We start from the raw sequence: 20,267 nt of genomic DNA on the forward strand, positions 1-20,267 counted from the left end.
AATATTCACTTCCATTAGGCTCCAAACCTGCTACATGATAACTAAACCAGCACATTACTTCCGAGCGACTTGAGCGCAGCACTCAAGCCAAGATGACGAATGACCTTAACCGTTGCTACTTAGCGATACTTGTGAGCGATGCCACTGTCACAGTGGCAACCTTTCTGGCGTTAATTCACAGAGAGAAATAAACTAGCTACCCCTGCTGTTGCACATCATTAGCCGGGCTCATGAAGAGACACGCCTGATCCGCTTTTGTTGATAACACCTGTCATTCCGCTGAGCGCCCGCCATCACTCTCCACGTTCTGTTGGTGTTTGTGACTTTGTTAAAGGTGATTCAGAACTGAGCTGGGATCCCTCCTGACCCACTCTAATACCTGTGATAGGCTCTTAAGGGCCCATATCGAGGAAAAGCACTCCTTTCTTTCTTTGAAATAAAGGAGCTTTGTGAGTCATATAAACATTGTTCACTTTCAAGCTTCAAAGCATATCATTCACTGCCCTGTCCATGCAGCCTGTTTTGAAATAGTCATGGTTGTGAGGTCACAACCATGAACATGTTTCCATATGGTCACCCATTCAGTCTAGAGCAGTTCGGCCCCACTTTAACAGTTCATTTCTGTTTTTTTTTTTTTTTTTAGCTTGGAACACTTTTTCCAAAGGTAGCGCTGTGCAGAGCAGCCAATCAGAACAGAGGCCATTTGCATTTATCAGTCTTAAAGGAACAGTAGCATCAATGAGGTTGGAATATTGTTGTGTAAAATCTGACTATTATGGTCTATAAAACCACAAGAACTTTTAAAAGAGAATAATATGGGTGAAAAATAAAATAGAACACAGGACAAATGCAGGATATGAGCCCTTTAACAAGGGAATGTGCCCTAGGATTTGCATAAAGTATTGGTGGATGTTTTTCTTTGTTGTTTTTTTTTTAACAGATAATGTGATAGACAGCTGAAGCAGATAACTATGCCTTTATATAAACAACTGCCCACACATTTTTACTAAAATGAAGGTATATTTTTGTTGCTGTCAGTCCTGTAAAGGTAGGTAACATTGAGTTTGTAGAAATGAACCACCAAACATGAACAGTGTGAAGGGTCCTCAGCCAGGCTGACTCACCTTTGAAATGCCTCTCCATGTATTGTTAGCAGTTGAAACCTTTCAGTAGCTGAAAACATCCAGATGTGTGTTACTAGGCAGGGTTATTAGCTATAGTTTGGGCATTTGCAGCAACAGGTGGAGTGCTGATACAAACTTTACTGTATTCTATGGAACTTTGGTTGAGATCAGTACAAAACAGGGCTGCACAACTCTGGTCCTGGAGGGCTGGAGTCCAGCGCAGCTTGGAGGTTTCCATACTCAAACACAACCTTGAACCTCGGAATTTACAGATAAGTGTAATCAGGTGTGTTTGAGTAGCTTATTCACCAGACTGTATTGGACACTGGGCCTCTAGGACTGAAGTTGTTGCACCCCTGGTCTGATCTTTAATCCTTTATTTTCATAATTAAAAAAATAGTAACAACAATATCCCTCACCTAGCTGGTAGCCATTTATGTTGTGGCATCAAATGGCTGCTCCCTCTCGTGTCCACAGAGCAATAACAGTGAGCTAAAGACCTAATTTAACCCAACTACATCATTCAGCCCAGTCCAGTGCAACCACTTGACATCAATCCGAAGAGCATTTCCTCACAGAGAGCTTTGGAACTGACTAAACTAACATGCTGATCCACATCAAGGGGGTATTCCACAAAGCAGGATTTAGCCTCTTTATAGGAAAGTCGTGCAGTTATTTCCATCCATACAAGACCCAGCTCCTCTCCCTTTGAATGGGGAGATACCTGAAAACAAGAACCTGAAGGTCAAATGACCATTTCAAAACATGTTTGAAATCACCGGTAAAAACTGTTTGTAGCATTTGGCTTTAAAACGTGTGTGTGTGTTTTTTTTTTGACTACAGCGCTTGGGCAGATCTCCAAAACCAGGGGAAGCTTTTCAAGCTCTCGGCTTAATCAGCAAGCTGCCTGGCTCTTTTTACTGAAGGTCGGGACGTTTCCTGTATTCATGCACCAGGTTGGGTGTTATGAGCTCTCAGTCTTATTTCAACCAGTGACCGCTCTCCACCTTCATAACATCCCTGAATTGGCCTTTTTAGGCTAGTTAGCCAGGCTAGGTTGACAACCACATACAAATAAAATAAATAAATAAACCAAAAAACAAAACAAGCTTGTCCCATAGGAGAAGAGCTAAGGAACATTGCCCAATAGCAGTCATCCACTAGATACCCAGGTTACTCTGAAATCCTGCTTTGTGAAAAACCCACCAAATCAGTTTATTTGTGTACGAAACATTTAAAAAAACACACTTAAATATTGCTTTTTTCTGCCAATTTTAGCTTTTGAGTTTAACATAATGAAAAACTATAATACATAAAATATAAAACGTGCGATAACTTTTTCTGCTCAATATGTTAAATTCAGTGAACAAACAGCAGTTATATATTAAAATGTGCAGAACAGCGTTCTCTGTACAGGATGTTAACTTATTTCCACTTACAAAATCAAGACGTGTCATTTGATGCCCAAACTTTTGACCGTATTTGGCATAGTGTGAGATAAAAGTTAAATAGGCCGTCAAACACTGCACAACGGTCCAACTGTCAAAGCTTGTTCTGGTATATAACTGGCTGCCCTGCGTTTGAAGCCACTGTTAAATACATGCTATAAAACAAACACTATTTAAGGCGTTTGGGATTCAGCCTGGATTTGATGCTATTTCTGACTGAAACACAGACATTTGAAGCACGTAATCCATTCAAGTGACATTCTTTAGACTTTTATATTGCAGTTTGATAGTGAATTATATCGTAAGCACTGGAGCTCAAGCCTGTGACATTAATGATGGAGTTGTTTAGCTTGTTAGGTAAACGATCAGCCTCGTTCCATTAAGAAAATAAGTTGACGGTCCTTCTCCATCAGTACACTCTGAGCACTAGAAGAGTCAAAAATCAATCCATTAACAGCACAAGTTTTGTGGCGCAGTAATCCAGAGCTCAGTTGTTGTGAGGCGGGTCATTAAGTGTGTACATATCGAGTATTTCACTACGGCTTCCAGTGCAATGCAGCCAATCAGATTTTGGGACCAGAACTATCCATATTATAATTGTGTTCTTGTAATCAATCGTATGCAGAACAATTTAGAATGAAATTCAAGTATGTTTTATAAATGGGGCCCCTCAGTCCACATTTGGGCCTTGTAATGCATTAAAAACATATTAGGGAATTAATAATACACTGCTTTTGTGAATCAGTGTCAATGGCAGCCATACGTGCCTGTGTTGTAATACCACCTCTGCCATGCTCGACAGATGTGGTGGTACGCTTGGGATCCAGAGCAATTCCTTCGCTTCTCCATGCACTTCTCTTCCCATCATTCTGGTACGAGCTGATCTCTGGCTTACCTGTTCATAAGATGTTCCAGGTTTCTTGGAATTTTTTTTTTTTTTTTGCAAACTCTGGTGAAGTCTTCTCTTGATTGTTGACTTCGAACATATGCCTGCCTCCCTGAGGATGTTCTGCAGCATCAGCACCAGGGAAATAAGTCTTTTGTTATCCACCACTTGTGGTCTTCCAGGCCTTTTGGTGTTTGTGAGCTCACCAGTGCATTTTTTCTTTTTTAGAAACGTATCAAATAGTTGCTTTGGCCACACATTTTTGCTGTTTAGAATTTTAAGCCTAATGGCAGTAAAAACATTTCAGACTTCATATTGAGAGTTAACAGAAACAGATTCCAAATGCAAATACCACACTTAAGTGAAATAATATAACACTCAGCTGGTAACGGAACAGCTGAGCAGCCAATTCTCTATTTTTTTTTCTCTCCTCAGATGGCAGTGGAAGGCAGCTGAAAATGGTCGTAATTCCTACACCATTCACCTGATTTGGATTGGAGTACTTGCCTATCTTAGTCTTAGGAGGGATAAACCACAAACCCACCAGAGGATGTTGGGCACCCAAGGTTCATACATGCATGATGGCAACAAAGGCTATCCCGTCTGGTCTGAACTGACAGAAGTCCCAGGAAATTTTAATGATGATTATGGGAGTGCATTGCACCCTGCTGCGAATGGGCCTGCATAGCTGCAGACCAGTCAGAGCGCCCATAGTAACTCCTGTCCACCTTCAAACGCGTCTACATGCAGGTCTCAGAACTGGACTTTGGAAAAGGTCACCAGGACACCTGTTCATGGCAATGTCCTCTTCCTTCAGTATAATTTACCCATTGCTCGGGAATGGTTGGAGGAACATGAAAGATGTTCCGACCTCCAAATTCCACAGATCTCAAACCGATCCAGCACCTGTGGGATGTATTGGAACAAAAACACTGATCGACAGCAGCTGCACATTGCAACTCTTAGGGCTTAAAGGATCTGCTGCTTACATCTTGGTGCCAGACAGCACCAAGCTCCTTCAGATTTTGTACAGTCCACATCTCTGCAGAGCTTTTTTTGGCCACATGTGAAGGACCAACAGCATATTACGCAGGTGACAATATTATTTTGGCTCACTGGTGTGTACATTAGATATACTCGAGTGGCCCGAATGACTATGCAGAACCTGAGAGTTCTGCTACCAGCGTACCTCACCTTTCTGTTTAACAGACAAGCTGGCTGTACTGCCGGTTGTTTTCATAAAGATGTTCCATACAATTCTGTGTAAACAAAGCACCGTATTGACAAATGCTGGGGTTAGTTGCTGTAATTAAATCATCACATTTAATCAGAGAATGTACTGCATGCGGCCTCTCCCCAGAGACTCAGACCGTGTTTGCTGAAGAGAGAGGGGCTGCGTCTCCATACGACCGAGGCGATTAAAGATGCATCAGCTAAATGAGTTCTCTCTCGCAATGGGGGGGTCACACGCTAGGCCTTCTGTCCGCAGGAGCCAAGGACACAGCCTCCTCTCGCTATCAGCGCTGCTGGACGCTAATGAAGCTCTCTCTGGGTATGAGTTTTCTTTTATGCTGATCTACATTCTTCAGAAATAAAGGTGCCAGAAAACAGCCTTTGCTGTGAACCTTTTCAATGGATGGTTTTATACCATTTTTGGAAAATCCGCTACATATTACGTTTTTCCACAAGCCCAGATTAAGCCTAAACTTAGCCTACATACAGCTTTTTTTTAGTGGTGAAACATGACTGACAGCAGCTTAGTCCAAACTATTTATGAATTTTCTAATTTTCTGTACAATTCAAAAACAGAGTCATTCAGAGTGGCTTGATTTAAAAAGGTTTGTTTAGAGAAACATGCCAACTGATTTCTTTACAGTGGTGATAACAGAAAACAGAGATTGCAATGTCTAAGTGGATAAGTGAACCTGTATATTTATATAGATTTATAATGGTATAACTATGGTAAATAATAGTGTTTTCTTTTGTATTATTTTGCTTCAGAACTCTGCAAGTACCTTCTCTCCATGAATGTAGCTTAAAAATTTATCAATTACTTAAAAACTTCTTAAAACATGCATCAGGCAATGTATTCATAATCATATATTAATCTTCTGTTAGGAGCTTTTAGAGGCATTAAACTCTTCAGACGTCTGGCTCCTTTTACCACCACCGTCAAAAATTCTCTGCTCTCTAGTTTCTCTAGAATGGCACTTTGCACATCCAACCACTCCAAATGGCTTCATTCATACCTTTTAAATTGAATTATGCAGGAATTTAGAAAAATCAGTGGAATTCTCGTTTAAGGTAATATATCAGCAGTTACATGCCCCCTAATTCTAAATGGCTAAGACACATCATCTTTAATAGCACTCGCATGCTCTACTGGGAATCTCCACACAGTCTCCAAGTGGCTTCATCAAAGAAAAAGGCAACAGAAAGGGGCAGGTTACTTTTCCATTATAAACCTCCTCCACTGATCAGCGTCCTCCTGTCAGAGGTGTAAACCATAAAGGCCTTTGGACACTGCGCGTTTCTCTGTTGCGCTTGATAACACAGCAACATATTGACTTACTGCCTTACATTGAAGGCCAGAGTATTTTTAAAGACCAATTTAAAATGTCTAACACTGTGTAATGGCCATAATAATTTAAAGAATAATACATTTCTCTCTTTTACTTTTCTTTTGTCTTCCTCATGCAAAAGCTCCTGAAAAACAAACAACTTTGTATTTTGTATTTAATTCATGGGAAATAAATAAATGAAGGGTGGTCTCTAACTTTTGCACAGTACTGTATACGCTGAGTTGGTCATTTATTAGAAACATCTATTTCCTAACTACACTTACCGGCCGTTCTATCAGAAACACCCATCACATTGGTGCACGTTTGGTAGGCATATCATACTGTACAACCCTGCAGGTCCTGCAAAACAACTGCTGCTGCATGTCACCACCTAGTGGCTAAAAACGCAAACAGACCCCTGCCTGCTGACTGACATTGACCATTCAAAACAACCAAAACAACAGCCAGAGCTCACCGTCAACAAGCATGACATCTAACTTTTCTTTTTGGGAAAAAACAAGCATTTATGTAAATGACACAGGTTTCACAAAAAACACATGTAAACAAATAAAATACTGGAGATATTTATAAATACACTCTGTGAACAAAGAGCACAGATAGCCCTAAAGAGGGATCATTAAGTGCACAAGAAAAAAAGCCATCATACTGTACTCATCAGAAACTGAACAGCTGAAGGTTTCACAAAGTGAAGAAAAACAAACGGATGGCTTGATGGTCAAAACCAAAACGTAAGGAAAGTCATCCTCGCTCAACAGTGCTTCACATAGAAACTGAGGCACGTAAAAACTGATCAAATCCAGTCAATCAAGTTGATTATTTAAAACACACCCGTCTCAGGAAGAAACGCATTCCAAACATCAAGTCTTTAACTAAAAATGCGGAGGCTGAGATCGTGGTTGTGCTACTGATGGAGAAGCTGAGACTAGTTATCCTTGACTTGTACTGTTTTCAGAGACCTGAAACAAAAAAACAAAACAAAACACCAGTAAAGTGGTAATATTAGTTCAGTACATAGCTTGTGTGTAGAATTAGCATCAACACTTGCTCTTTTATGGTGTAGTTGCTGCGACAAAACTAGTCCCTTTGCAAGATTCTTAAGACTACAGTAAGGTTTACTTTAAGACGAGAGTGTCTGATAATTTCATGAATGTAAATGTACAAAGCTGAGCATCACGCAATTATATGAAGCCACTCTCTCTGAAACAGCAGCATATGGGATTGGTATAAAACGTCCAAATTCTGATATAATGTGTTTCCAGACACCCCTCCTGATTCAGCTAATTTAGGTACTTTAAGGTAGCCAAATTAGCTGAATAAGGCAACACAGGGGTTTAACTGTAAATTCAGCTTGTATAAACTCCATAAATGCACTGAACAATACATTAGGATGCTCTGGAGAAGCCGTGCATGAACACTAAGATTACCATGCTCAATGCCAAGCGTCAGCTAGAGGGGTATAAATCCCCCCAGCATTTGGCTGTGGTGCAATGGAACTGTGGTCTCTGGACAGATGGAGCTCCACTCAAGTGATCCAGAAATAATCACCCAACATCAGTACCTGACCTCACTAATGCTCTTATGGCTGAATGCAATCAAATCCTTACAGCAATGTTGTAGTAATCTAGTGTAAAGCTGTTTCGTGAATCGTAGAGGCTGATGCTGCGGCAAAGGGGACTACTCTTGATTTCAGTAAAACGCTTGATAAGAAGGCGTCAATAAACCTTTGGACACCGTATATAAATACGAGGTTCCTTATCTTAAATATGCCCCCATTTGAGTGGTTAAATAGAAGAATGTAAAAAGTGTTGACATACCTTCAACGAGTCCGAGGCTCTACGTAGCTCCTTTATGACTGATGATAGGGCTTCAGGGTTGATGCCTTGTTCACACAGACGGACACATATGGACAACGACTCCATGTCCAGCCCGGTGTTCAGAAGCCTTGAAATCTCCAGAAGAACTGATAAACAAACAAACAAGGGTAAATGAGAGTACAGGGAAGACCTCTCACCCTACAAAGTACAGGTATACAGAGTTTAAACAAAATAAATAAATAAATAAACAAACAAACTGCAGGCTGTAGCTTAGTAAGTAATACATGCCCAACTGTCAGGCCTTCATTTACTTATAAAGCAGTAGCTACACCAACCAAATGACAATTAACACAACAATTCTTAAAAGTTGCCAAGTGGCTTAATATAGGATGCAACAAACTCATCTCCACTGGACAACCAGCATACAACACACATTTTTTGTTTATTCTGAGAGTTTTATTTACTGTGCAACTGAATTAAGCAAGACATCTATACATTCCAGCATTTTACTTGGGGTATTACACAGCTTATTGTTATCATTGCAAGGCAAAATCTTACAGGATTCTTAGGAGATATTTAAGCTAGTAAGGCTCTGAGAATGTTAATATAGTACCCAAAAAAGGGGGATGTCACGGTCAATACTCAAGAACAAGCATCTGGGTGGATCTATTCAGAGTAAAGTGAATGAAAGTCAGGACGTGTACTATACACATATCAGTGACAGGGATTTTTTTTTCAGAACTCAAATACATTTTAGGGTTTGCGATTTTTTTAAATTCTGATTTTATCTAATGTAGCATCTAAACAGAGGTCTGCAGGATCAAGACATTATTAACTCCCAAAATCCAAGAGAATCTTAACATCACAACTGAAAAATGTACAGAAGATGAAAATATCAGACATGGCTTATCTGCATCAATGGGTATCAGCATTGGGTGATATCAGTAGAAAACGCTGGACAGGATATTGGAGAATATAAAAAGCGCAAATGTGATTAAATGCTGCTAAAGATCTATCCTGAAACAGCACTCACTCAAAATGTGTGATGTGATGTTCTCGATTAAGTGACCCTTATTAGTCCCACAAAGGGGGAAATTTCACCTCTGCATTCAACCCACCTGTGAAGTGAAACACCACGTACACAGGGGAGGAGTGAGCACGCTAGCCTGGAGCGGTGGGCTGCCCTATCCGCAGCCCTAACTGGGGGTTATGTGTCTTACTCAAGGGCACCTCAATCATGTACTGTCGGCTCTGGGGATCAAACCAGCGACCTTCCGGTCACAAGGCCGGTTCCCTAACCCCCACGACTGCCCCGTTAGCTGTCAGCTGTATAGCCATGAGACTACTTTTAAATGCTCGTTTTAAGTCATATTTAAAGTGTATTTTAAACTAAATGCTTAAAAGACAAAATATCAGACTGGCACTGGCTGGTAGGCAAGGTTTTAATATCCGTATTGGGGAAGAAAGTGATAATGTGCCTTTTCTAGAGCGTGTTTAGTTAAACCCTAGGGCTGGACAATATTTATCATTATTATAATTTACACCACAATATATAACTGAGAACATCACAGACATCCTAAGCACTTAAAAACCCTAAAAGTACTTCCCAGCTGCATGCTTGATTAAAAAGAGAGCATAATTAATCCTGTTTAATAGGATTAATACATCTGGATACAGCAGTGTGTAAGATGCAAAATATAAATCATGACTTAGTCTTTCAACATATTTTCTAAACGTGGTTCCACTTTGTCTTTTCCAATTTATATGAGTTTTTTTTTTTTTAAATCATAAATGGTATATCACCAAAAACATGAAAGTATCGTGATATTACATTTTGCCACATCGCCCACCTCTATTTTACTGGCGTGATTACTCTCGTGGAGGTCAAAGTAGCACTAATCTCCTAACTAAATACTCGGAAAGGTGCAAAGTGCAGTGTCCTTGTTCTTGCACTATAATAATAAAATTCAACTTAATTCCAGTTAGCCCGCAAACGTGAGCTGTCTAACGCCCTCTGTCTAACGCCTACGCCCTCTGTCTAACGCCTACGCCCGCTGTCTAACGCCCTCTGTCTAACGCCCTCTGTCTAACGCCCTCTGTCTAACGCCAACTATCTAACGCCCTCTATCTAACGCCCTCTATCTAACGCCCTCTATCTAACGCCCTCTATCTAACGCCCTCTATCTAACGCCCTCTATCTAACGCCCTCTATCTAACCGCCATCTATCTAACGCCATCTATCTAACCGCCATCTATCTAACGCCCTCTATCTAACGCCATCTATCTAACGCCTACTGTCTAACCCCCACTGTCTAACGCCCTCTATCTAACGCCCTCTATCTAACGCCCTCTATCTAACGCCCTCTATCTAACCCCATCTATCTAAACCCCCACTATCTAACGCCATCTATCTAACGCCAACTGTCTAACCCCCACTATCTAACGCCAACTATCTAACGCCAACTATCTAACCCCCACTATCTAACCCCCACTATCTAAACCCAACTGTCTAACGCCATCTAACTAACGCCAACTGTCTAACCCCATCTATCTAACGCCTACTGTCTAACCCCCACTGTCTAACGCCCTCTATCTAACGCCCTCTATCTAACGCCCTCTATCTAACGCCCTCTATCTAACGCCCTCTATCTAACGCCCTCTATCTAACGCCCTCTATCTAACCCCATCTATCTAAACCCCCACTATCTAACGCCATCTATCTAACGCCAACTGTCTAACCCCCACTATCTAACGCCAACTATCTAACCCCCACTATCTAAACCCAACTATCTAAACCCAACTATCTAACGCCATCTAACTAACGCCAACTATCTAACCCCATCTATCTAACGCCAACTATCTAACGCCAACTATCTAACGCCAACTATCTAACGCCAACTATCTAACCCCCACTATCTAAACCCAACTATCTAAACCCAACTATCTAAACCCAACTATCTAACCCCATCTATCTAACGCCATCTAACTAACGCCAGCTATCTAACCCCATCTATCTAACGCCATCTAACTAACGCCAACTATCTAACCCCATCTATCTAACGCCAACTATCTATACCCAACCCAACTATCTAAACCCAACTATCTAACCCCATCTATCTAAACCCAACTGTCTAACGCCATCTGTCTAACGCCATCTGTCTAACGCCAACTGTCTAACCCCCTCTGTCTAACCCCATCTATCTAACGCCCTCTATCTAACGCCATCTATCTAACGCTATCTAACGCCATCTAACGCCAACTATCTAACCCCATCTATCTAACGCCATCTATCTAACGCCAACTATCTAAACCCAACCCAACTATCTAAACCCAACTATCTAACCCCATCTATCTAAACCCAACTATCTAACGCCATCTGTCTAACGCCAACTGTCTAACGCCAACTGTCTAACGCCAACTGTCTAACGCCAACTGTCTAACGCCAACTGTCTAACGCCAACTATCTAACGCCCTCTATCTAACCCCAACTATCTAACGCCCTCTATCTAACGCCATCTATCTAACGCCATCTATCTAACGCCATCTATCTAACGCCATCTATCTAACGCCCTCTATCTAACGCCATCTATCTAACGCCCTCTATCTAACGCCCTCTATCTAACGCCATCTATCTAACGCCATCTATCTAACGCCAACTATCTAAACCCAACCCAACTATCTAAACCCAACCCAACTATCTAAACCCAACTATCTAACCCCATCTATCTAAACCCAACTGTCTAACGCCAACTGTCTAACGCCAACTGTCTAACGCCAACTGTCTAACGCCCTCTATCTAACCCCAACTGTCTAACGCCATCTATCTAACCCCAACTATCTAACGCCATCTATCTAACCCCATCTATCTAACGCCCTCTATCTAACGCCATCTATCTAACGCCATCTATCTAACGCCATCTATCTAACGCCATCTATCTAACGCCATCTATCTAACGCCCTCTATCTAACGCCATCTATCTAACGCCCTCTATCTAACGCCCTCTATCTAACGCCATCTATCTAACGCCATCTATCTAACGCCAACTATCTAAACCCAACCCAACTATCTAAACCCAACCCAACTATCTAAACCCAACTATCTAACCCCATCTATCTAAACCCAACTGTCTAACGCCAACTGTCTAACGCCAACTGTCTAACGCCCTCTATCTAACCCCAACTGTCTAACGCCATCTATCTAACCCCAACTATCTAACGCCATCTATCTAACCCCATCTATCTAACGCCCTCTATCTAACGCCATCTATCTAACCCCATCTATCTAACGCCCTCTATCTAACGCCATCTATCTAACGCCATCTATCTAACGCCCTCTATCTAACGCCATCTATCTAACGCCATCTATCTAACCCCATCTATCTAACGCCCTCTATCTAACGCCATCTATCTAACCCCCTCTATCTAACGCCATCTATCTAACGCCATCTATCTAACCCCATCTATCTAGTCGCTGCAGGCTGTTCCAGCCCAGGTAACTAGCTCAGCTAGGTTAGCTGGACAGCTACGCTAAGTTAGCTTTCTTCACAGCTTTTCACAGGTACCCAGCTAAAGCTGCGAACACAGCCCGACATGTCGCCGACTAACCTACTAAATTCAAACACTACAGTTAATCTTTTCTTACCATCCATCGTTTCCCGCACGGCGTTCATGTTTGTGTTCGCGGCGCTGGCCATGATTAGCTTGCTAGCTAGCGGTAGCTATGCAACGACGACAGACGCAGTTTCCACCGTGACCGTTGCTCCTGTCTCTGCGGGGTCGCGCTCACCCGTATTACTCGCTAACGTCGCTGAAATACAGCCTAGCACAGTGTGTCCGTGTAGCTACGCGCACTCTCAGACCGTCTAATAAGCGAACCCGGGCTGGCAGCAGGTCCGCCGTTCTCACTCATCGCAGCTTCAGCGGTAAAGTTTTGGATTTGGTTGGGAGTCAATCTGTAAAAGAACCGATTCATCGAGTCCAGACAGTCAGGAATCAAGAGTCGACTCCAAAGCTTTGGACTCGAGGTACTGCAAGTTAGTCAGTAGCTTGAAAAATACGTCCTTCAACAACACAAACATCGATGGTCCAGCTGAACTGTACATTGGATAAACTGGAAAACAAAGTACAACGTAATATTAGTGTCTAAAAACTGGCTTAATGTACAACAAAACACGGCCATTGCCCAAAGACCTTACCACCTGAATTAAGGCGTTTCCACGAGAGAACCAGATACCGTTGGTCACCAATTAGTCAGCTAAGTTAAAGGGGAAGTCCACCAACTTCAAAATTTCTGAATAGTTCAGTACTTGAGATGTAAACTTCAGAGTGATTTGAGGTGAAACGGTTCACTGGAGAGACAATGACTGATCCCTTTACAGTGGTGGGGATAAGACGCAGAGGTCACAGTGTCTACAACACAAATATAGCTGTAGTATTTACCATCTAAAAACACCAGGGAGCCTACACGCATCTGTGTAATGTTATGATGTCTAATGTTGCTGATGGTAAAATAATCATAAATATGTTTTCTTTAATTTGCCCAACAATGCCCTGCATGTCGCACTCCGCCATGAAGGTGTTAAAACAATGGATTAAACTACAATTTAAGCCAAAACTCCATCGTAAAACAGCACCACAGATATCAGGCAGCATATATCTAAACACTTCACATAATAACCTTCTGTGGTTGAACAATCCTGACTTGGCCAGCTTTACTACAACATTTATGGCACTTGGCTGACACTCTTATCCAGAGCGACTTACAGTTTGATAATTCTTACAGAGGTAGGCCGAGGTGGTGTTGGGAGTCTTGCCCAAGGACTCTTATTGGTATAGTGTAGGGTGTTTGCCCAGGTGGGGGATTGAACCCCAGTCTATAGTGTAGAAGGCAGAGGTGTTACCCACTAGACTATCCAACCACTAACCCAATCCCTACTACAACAGAACATTTCACACCAAACCACTCTGAACGACTTTGTTCACATCTCGTGTAATTATGACTTCTTTTTGTTGTTTTTTGAAAAATCAATGGCGTTTTTTAACTTAGCTGCCATTAGGTCGATTTCTTTGCAAGGATATGTTCATAAGAGTTCATATACTCTTTTATTTTTTGCCAGAGGAGAACTCTCGTGTGGAGTCGACTCCATCGATCGGAGTCGACTCCGAAGCTTGAGGAATCGGACAGCCCCGAGGAGCCAACATTTGAGGAGAGGATACGACGTCATATACCGGCCGTTCATCTGATTGGGCGAGCGGCGATCCTCTTGATTGTGATTGGCTGGCGAGCGCTGGGGGGAAATTAAATCAAACGTTTGAACCACCTAGGAACCACAAGCGAGGCCGTTGTTGTTGTGAGTGAGTGAGTAACTTACTGAGAGTATTTCTGTTAAATGCCAGCCTCGGATTAGCGGTGTTTTAGTCGGTTCACCGGTACAGTCGTTTCCACATGACCCTTTTGTCTTATTACGCGTAGTTTGAGGTCGTGAATGGTCTGTTAATCATCGTTGATCAGTGATGAACGTGACCTATTGTCCGTAACCCTGTTTATCTTATTACTCCTTATATAAGCCTCGGTGTCCTGCTTTGTTTTAGGCAGCAGCGGTAGGTGGTGCAACATTAACCTCGGAGGATGGGAGATGTAGTTGAGCTTCAGATAACTCCTGAGACTCCAGGAAGGCCAGCCATTCGCAATCCATTCGAGAGTCCTACTGACTACCACCATCTGCATGAACCTCTCGTCCCCAGTCCATCTGTCTTCAAGTGCTCCAGGGCTTCGTCAGTTGTAAGTTACAATGGTGTTAACTGGGCTGACTTTGTTGAACACAGTCCTAGAAAGAGATCCTCCTTCTTGTACAGACGTCTGTTGAAGTTTTATAGAGCCTAAAAGTTGCTTGACTTGCTACTGAGCTCACCTGGTGACCTTGAAGGGTTGTATCAATGTTTTTGGTGGGCAGTATTTTTAATATAACTTCACCATGAATCATCAATGTAAATATGTATCAGTATTTGGGTATTTAGGTCAGATAAGTTGGACAAGAGAAAAGAACCAACAGTGCCACCTTTAAAACATACTGGGGGGGGGGGGTCACATACTAAACTTAAATAAATCCAGTTAAACAGGTCTAATTCTGTTCTTAATGTACTGTAACGCATAGTGGGGTGTTTTTACTGATGATATCCACTATGTAAGGGTGGGGGTTTGGTGAAAATATCATATCACAGTATTTAAATACCTCTCCACAATAGTCAGTATCACTATATTTTGACCCAATCATATTTCACCATTGGTGCCATGTTTAAAATGGCTATTGGGCCATCAGCTGTGCTTTTTATTCAAAATTTCCTAAATCGCACTTCTTTGAATCCAGTTAAACCAGCTAATGCAGTTGAATCTCTTTTTAATGAAACATGCAGTTCAGCGTTCTTGATGCAGTGATGATCTGCTCAGAAAAGCGTGTTGTTTATCACTATAACACAATGAATCACACTCATGCTAAAATATGGTCATATTGCCCCCAGCTGCCAGGACGTCCTCAGAAAAGCTTATTGAGACGTACTGTGGCACAATATATTATAATAATGATGAATACCACCAGATTGCCTTTCCCTAATCGGTACCAGTTTGTTCAATGTCAAAAGAAACCACAATTTGTCCCTCAGACGCCAGCCAAGTTCAAATGGTCCATCGATGAAATGGCGAACCTTCTCCCGGTGCACATAGACCCAGAGGACATTCACCGTCAGGCTTTATATCTTAGCCAGAACAGGTAAGACTCGTGGATTAGCAATGAAACCTGTGATTAGTGCTGCTCTAACCGTTCTCAGATTTATCAATATGTCGTTTTCTTTCTCCAAGGACGGACTCTGAAATTGAGGAAAAGCGTCAAAATGCTATTGAACAGGTAAGACAGAAAACGGGAATATAAGGCTATGAGCCTTGCGTCTACGGTGCCAGTATCTGTCAGCATTTTTCCACGTGAAATGTGGTGTAAAGTTGATTAAAATTATATTTTGTCCCACAGTTTTTTACTAAAGGTGCTATTGTTCCGTCCCCCTGGGGCCCACCAGCGAGCAAACAGACAGTGCAGCCACACTACGAGAAAAGTAAGTCCTGTTGCAAAGTAAGATGGAAAAGCTCTTTCTTTACTGTGTTTCTGTAAAGACAATTCTCTCTGTCTCATCCCAGGTCCCTTATCTCCACTTATACCAGAGGAGCCTCAGTCTGCAAAGAAAATCAATGGTTTGTGTGGCATATCTGTTTTGTAGTGAACAGCTGCATGTTTTATGGAAATATCAAATGTTTAATTTGTCTTTGAATGATCATCTGCTTTTGTGAATTGTGTGCAGCAACTTGTCAGACAATCCTGTCTTTACCTGTGGATTTTGATCTTGAAAAAGTATTAGGTAAAAACTGGATTTCATTATTTTTTCCTCCCATTAAGAATTGCATTGTGCCATTGCGTTATAAAATATTAAAAATAATATCTTTTATTAGCCATAATTTTGTGAAAGCTGCAGAGTTGTTGACCAAATAGATGTTACTCTTGGTGAAAAGCCGTTTTTAAGCATTTGACAAGCAGGATGCTTTTTGTTGCTGTCAAATTCAAATGACTTAACTCCAGTTTTTAGTTTACACCAGCTGCCCTGTGCATTATGTGGGAATTTTATAGCATCTAATCAAACATGATTAATAAATGAATGTTTATTACATATATTGATGTTAACTTTTTTCTGTTTACCATTATGTAAATCTAAGGATTTGTGATCATCATTATTTCATATGTCACTTCTAAACCTTCTAGGCGATTACTACAGGACAGAGGAGGTTTCGGAGCAGGTGCAGGAGAGCCTCAGCTCGTCTTCTCTGAGGCGGAAGCTGTTTCTGGATGGACACGGCAGTAGCTCAGAGTCATCCACACCCTCCAGCCCGGACAGGGAGACCCACAATGGCAATGGACATATAATATCATCAGTCATTGTCTCACCACTGAAGTGTGGAAACACAGCTGCCACACCTTCCTCTGTGAGTGCTGGATATAATTCAAGAAAAAAAAAAGATACTTTAGTTGATTATCTGCATACTTTGGCTTCTTAGCTCCAGTGTAAAAGACTAAATAAACGTATTACTTATTACACCAAACACGTCTTGGCTGATCAAGTAAATTTACAATTTTCTTTTTACTTTAAATTTGATATTTTTCTGTAGAACTCCTTTGGTCAGTACATTGTTTTATTTCTGTCTTTTGCAGGGCCAGTTCTCCTCCAGCCCTATCCAGGACCGGTGTCGGGCTTACAGTCTGGGCAGCGTGGCCAGTCCAATGTTTCCAGAGCGGTCTTCTCCAGTGTTTCAGTCGCCCACTCTGTCTCCCATCGTCCTTCAGCATTCTGTAACTCCTCTATCAGGTACAGACACAAATGTTGTCCTATACTGTCTGGAACTAAAGTTTGTGATGTGATATATTTTTTTTTTATTTTTTTTATTTTGCTCTTTATGGCAATTGTTTTAGTTTTTAATGGATCAGCTATTCTGGTAAGCTTGATTAGTGATTATGATCAGTTCAAAATCAGTCCAGTTAATCCTTGAAACATCTTCATGATCCATATTTTTGTTCTATCCCAGTCTCCAACAAACCTGAAACAAGTAATGATGACTGAATACCTGGTACAATTGAGCCAGTAACTATAATGGCTGGGATTCCATGAGTTTCTTGGCCATTTCAGTTAAGGTCCTAGGACGAAACCTTGAGGCACCCCAACATCAGTCTAGCTGGGTGATATTTCTTTGCACACTTGGACACCCTGGATTTCATCCTGATAAAGTCAAAATTGTTTTTTTTCCACCTTTTTTCCAGGTGAGAGGAAGAAGCTAACCTTCCTGACCCCTGATGGTCTACCTTCAGGTAGCCGAAGCTTGGCTGTAAACTGCTGTGGTGAGAGCCCCTATGTGGAAGGCTGCTCTCCTATCCGTAGCTGCTCCCCTCTTCACCCTCATCCTAGGAACAGAGGCTGTGCCTGGGCCTCACCTGCCCACATCTCCCCTATGTACCCAGACCTCCAAGACAAGGAGAACATCCACCCCAGTGAACCTTTACCCGCTATGGACCTGGATGCCTGCTCCCCTGGGCCCCAGCACAAAGGCCTTGAGCCTGGACACTGTGAAAGCCAAGCCTCCCTGCCTGACTTGGAGCAGATGGAGCAAGGAGAGCCTGCAGAGAATGACCTTGGTGATGGACGGTTGGGAAAAGGACAAGAAGAGGCTGAAGACGAAGAAGTTGAAGCCTGTCACTGGACTCCAGAGGAGGACACAGTGTCACCAGTGCGGCTGACCAGCTCCCGAACAGGCAGCGTGTCCAATGTGGAGAGCACACGGATGTTTGTGTCTCTGCTGGCTGAAGGGAGCAGTACACCATATGATGTTAGCATGCAGGTTGGTATCAGTTGAACTGATAAACATTAGCACTTTTTCCTTGTTATCCAACAAGGTCAGGCCTCCACAGGAACAGTCAGTTTGCTAAAGTGGATTAAAAGAATAGTCTTGACAAAAAAAAGCAAACAAAAAACATAGAAAACAAGTGAAAATGCTACCAGTTGGTGTTATGCAAATGACATTGCACTAAACGATGGTTACTATCTTTCATTTGCTGCTAGCCACATTAGCATGTTTGGTCAAGGTATTCTTTTATGAAATAGTCTTGGATTAAACTGTAATGTTGGTGATTCACCACTGAAAACCTTGATTTTCTGGGTTTAGGGTTAATCCTCATCACATTTTATCAGAATGGTTTGTAGACTTTGTGCGTTCTAATTAGACCGTGAGCGGCTATAAAGAAGCTTGGGCCCCATTTCCTGACCAAACAAATCCTTTGCTAACAAGTCCTAACACCGGGGTGGCTGAGGTGGTTTTTGGCCACAGCTGACACAAAGCGGTCCTAGAGCTTGAGTGGCTACTGTGCTGCCAGATGCTTTTGAGGGTCTGGGATTTACTCACTTTCACTTAAGAGAAATTCCGGCCAAACATGCTAATAGCGAACGATCTTGTGGGCATGGGTTAGCATTACGCTAATGAGGAGATGCATGGTTTTCATTTATCATTAGCCACTTATACATTAACTGGTTGAACTGTTAAATAATGTAAACACTCTCCTCTTTGGTTTTACCAGTATTGTTTTTAAAATTGAGTGTTGTTTTTACTTTTTATACTGTTTGTTAGCACTGAGCTGATGTCTATATTGGCATTGTTTCTGAACACTTGACGAAAGTGTTCACCAAAGATCAGTTTAGACTAAGGCTAAACTCAATCTGTTCTGTCCTATCAATAATTTTAGCTATTCATGGGTAAATTCACCTGGGCTGATTAACCTGTTGTTCTGTAAAGGGGGTTGCAAAATGACAAAGATATTCACTGTACTTGCACATTTTCACAAGACACTACATCACTACATAAAGCCAGTTAAACAGGACTAAACATGTTTTCTTAGTAGTGAAACCTAGTCCGTCAGTGCTCAAGCAATGAAAATATTCACAACATGCTCTGAGTAGATTTCTCTGCTGATTCGATGGGCTCAGCACTTGTTTTTGGTCACCTGGTTTCCTCACACATGGATTAAAGTCTAGGCCACTGATGATTCACCATTGAGGATTTCTTGTTTTAGGCCTTTAAACCAACCTGTAATGTCTTTTGCATCATTATAAACCCCAAAATTGCTTCATTGTCCTGAGTTTGATCCATCCCCCGTGTTCTGTGTCCAGGTGGATAGCGGTTATAACACATACTCAACGTGCGCTACCAGTCTAATGGACGCCATCAGTTCAGACAGCCAGAGCAAGGAGCTGCAGGACACACACACGGCCGAGGAGGTGCTCAGTTACACTAAACACACTAAATCAAAGGTAATACACACACAAACACACAGTTCCACCGTTCAAATTTGTTCAAAATCATTCTTCAAAGTTTGGTTTAGTTACTGAATGTTGTGTTCTTCCTATTTTAACGACTTGGTTAAAGTAGCACTACTTGTAATCATGTAAATGGGCTAATTAATAATAAGCACATTAATTCAGTAGTAATGGAAATGTTGATGTGTGTGTATAACAAAGCCAGTAAAGACAAAACTGACCAAAACACTTGTCTTTCAGCTGGTAATGCCACACCACTGATCACGATGGATGGATCAGGGACTTCTTTTTTCCCCTCTAACCTCCCAAAGCTCAGAAGAACACAAATGTTTACATTATACTGTTTTTATATCCAGATCTTGTGCTGTTGTGGTGAATGAAAGTTAAATAGTGAAGTTAGCATTGCTAGCACATGTGCCTTGAATCTTTACATCACGGTAACAGAGCAACACCACTCTTGCCTCAAAGTTATTAAGGAATTATTATAAACGGAGAAAACTTGATTTAAAAATTGTGAC

At 41.7% G+C, this 20,267-nt stretch overlaps 2 protein-coding genes across 6 annotated transcripts; one reads left to right on the forward strand and one right to left on the reverse strand.

Moving 5' to 3' along the window:
- Positions 1-6,587: 6,587 nt before the first annotated feature.
- mzt1 (mitotic spindle organizing protein 1) lies at positions 6,588-12,778 on the reverse strand. Its single transcript, XM_017712112.2, has 3 exons — positions 12,497-12,778; positions 7,855-8,000; positions 6,588-6,996 (listed from the first exon to the last, which is right to left on the reverse strand). Exons 1-3 carry the CDS (start codon positions 12,546-12,548, stop codon positions 6,967-6,969), a joined length of 228 nt encoding a protein of 75 aa, XP_017567601.1. The 5' UTR covers positions 12,549-12,778; the 3' UTR covers positions 6,588-6,966.
- A 1,393-nt stretch (positions 12,779-14,171) lies between these two features.
- Positions 14,172-20,267, forward strand: bora (bora aurora kinase A activator). Of its 5 annotated transcripts, none has more exons than XM_017712131.1 (12): positions 14,172-14,212; positions 14,446-14,635; positions 15,514-15,620; positions 15,710-15,755; positions 15,876-15,957; positions 16,040-16,093; positions 16,201-16,257; positions 16,656-16,876; positions 17,103-17,256; positions 17,706-18,280; positions 19,603-19,743; positions 19,990-20,267. In XM_017712131.1, exons 2-12 carry the CDS (start codon positions 14,483-14,485, stop codon positions 20,008-20,010), a joined length of 1,611 nt encoding a protein of 536 aa, XP_017567620.1. In that variant the 5' UTR covers positions 14,172-14,212; positions 14,446-14,482; the 3' UTR covers positions 20,011-20,267. The 5 variants fall into 5 exon arrangements, with proteins under 5 accessions (XP_017567620.1, XP_017567626.1, XP_017567624.1 ...); XM_017712137.1 differs by having other exon boundaries at positions 16,252-16,257; XM_017712135.1 differs by having other exon boundaries at positions 14,174-14,204.

This window comes from Pygocentrus nattereri, chromosome 12, assembly GCF_015220715.1.
Source record: "Pygocentrus nattereri isolate fPygNat1 chromosome 12, fPygNat1.pri, whole genome shotgun sequence".
NCBI lineage: Eukaryota > Metazoa > Chordata > Actinopteri > Characiformes > Serrasalmidae > Pygocentrus > Pygocentrus nattereri.

What these genes read in the sequence shown, in the direction of transcription:
- bora (XM_017712131.1), top strand. Translation starts at nt 14,483, where the DNA reads ATGGGAGATGTAGTTGAGCTTCAGATAACTCCTGAGACTCCAGGAAGG. An exon ending in CAGCTGCCACACCTTCCTCT is followed by an intron (nt 16,877 to 17,102) that starts GTGAGTGCTGGA and finishes TGTCTTTTGCAG; the next exon opens with GGCCAGTTCTCCTCCAGCCC. An exon ending in CATATGATGTTAGCATGCAG is followed by an intron (nt 18,281 to 19,602) that starts GTTGGTATCAGT and finishes TTCTGTGTCCAG; the next exon opens with GTGGATAGCGGTTATAACAC.
- mzt1 (XM_017712112.2), bottom strand. Translation starts at nt 12,548, where the DNA reads ATGGCCAGCGCCGCGAACACAAACATGAACGCCGTGCGGGAAACGATG. An exon ending in CGTGCGGGAAACGATGGATG is followed by an intron (nt 8,001 to 12,496) that starts GTAAGAAAAGAT and finishes TTTGTTTATCAG; the next exon opens with TTCTTCTGGAGATTTCAAGG. An exon ending in GAGCCTCGGACTCGTTGAAG is followed by an intron (nt 6,997 to 7,854) that starts GTATGTCAACAC and finishes TTTTTGTTTCAG; the next exon opens with GTCTCTGAAAACAGTACAAG.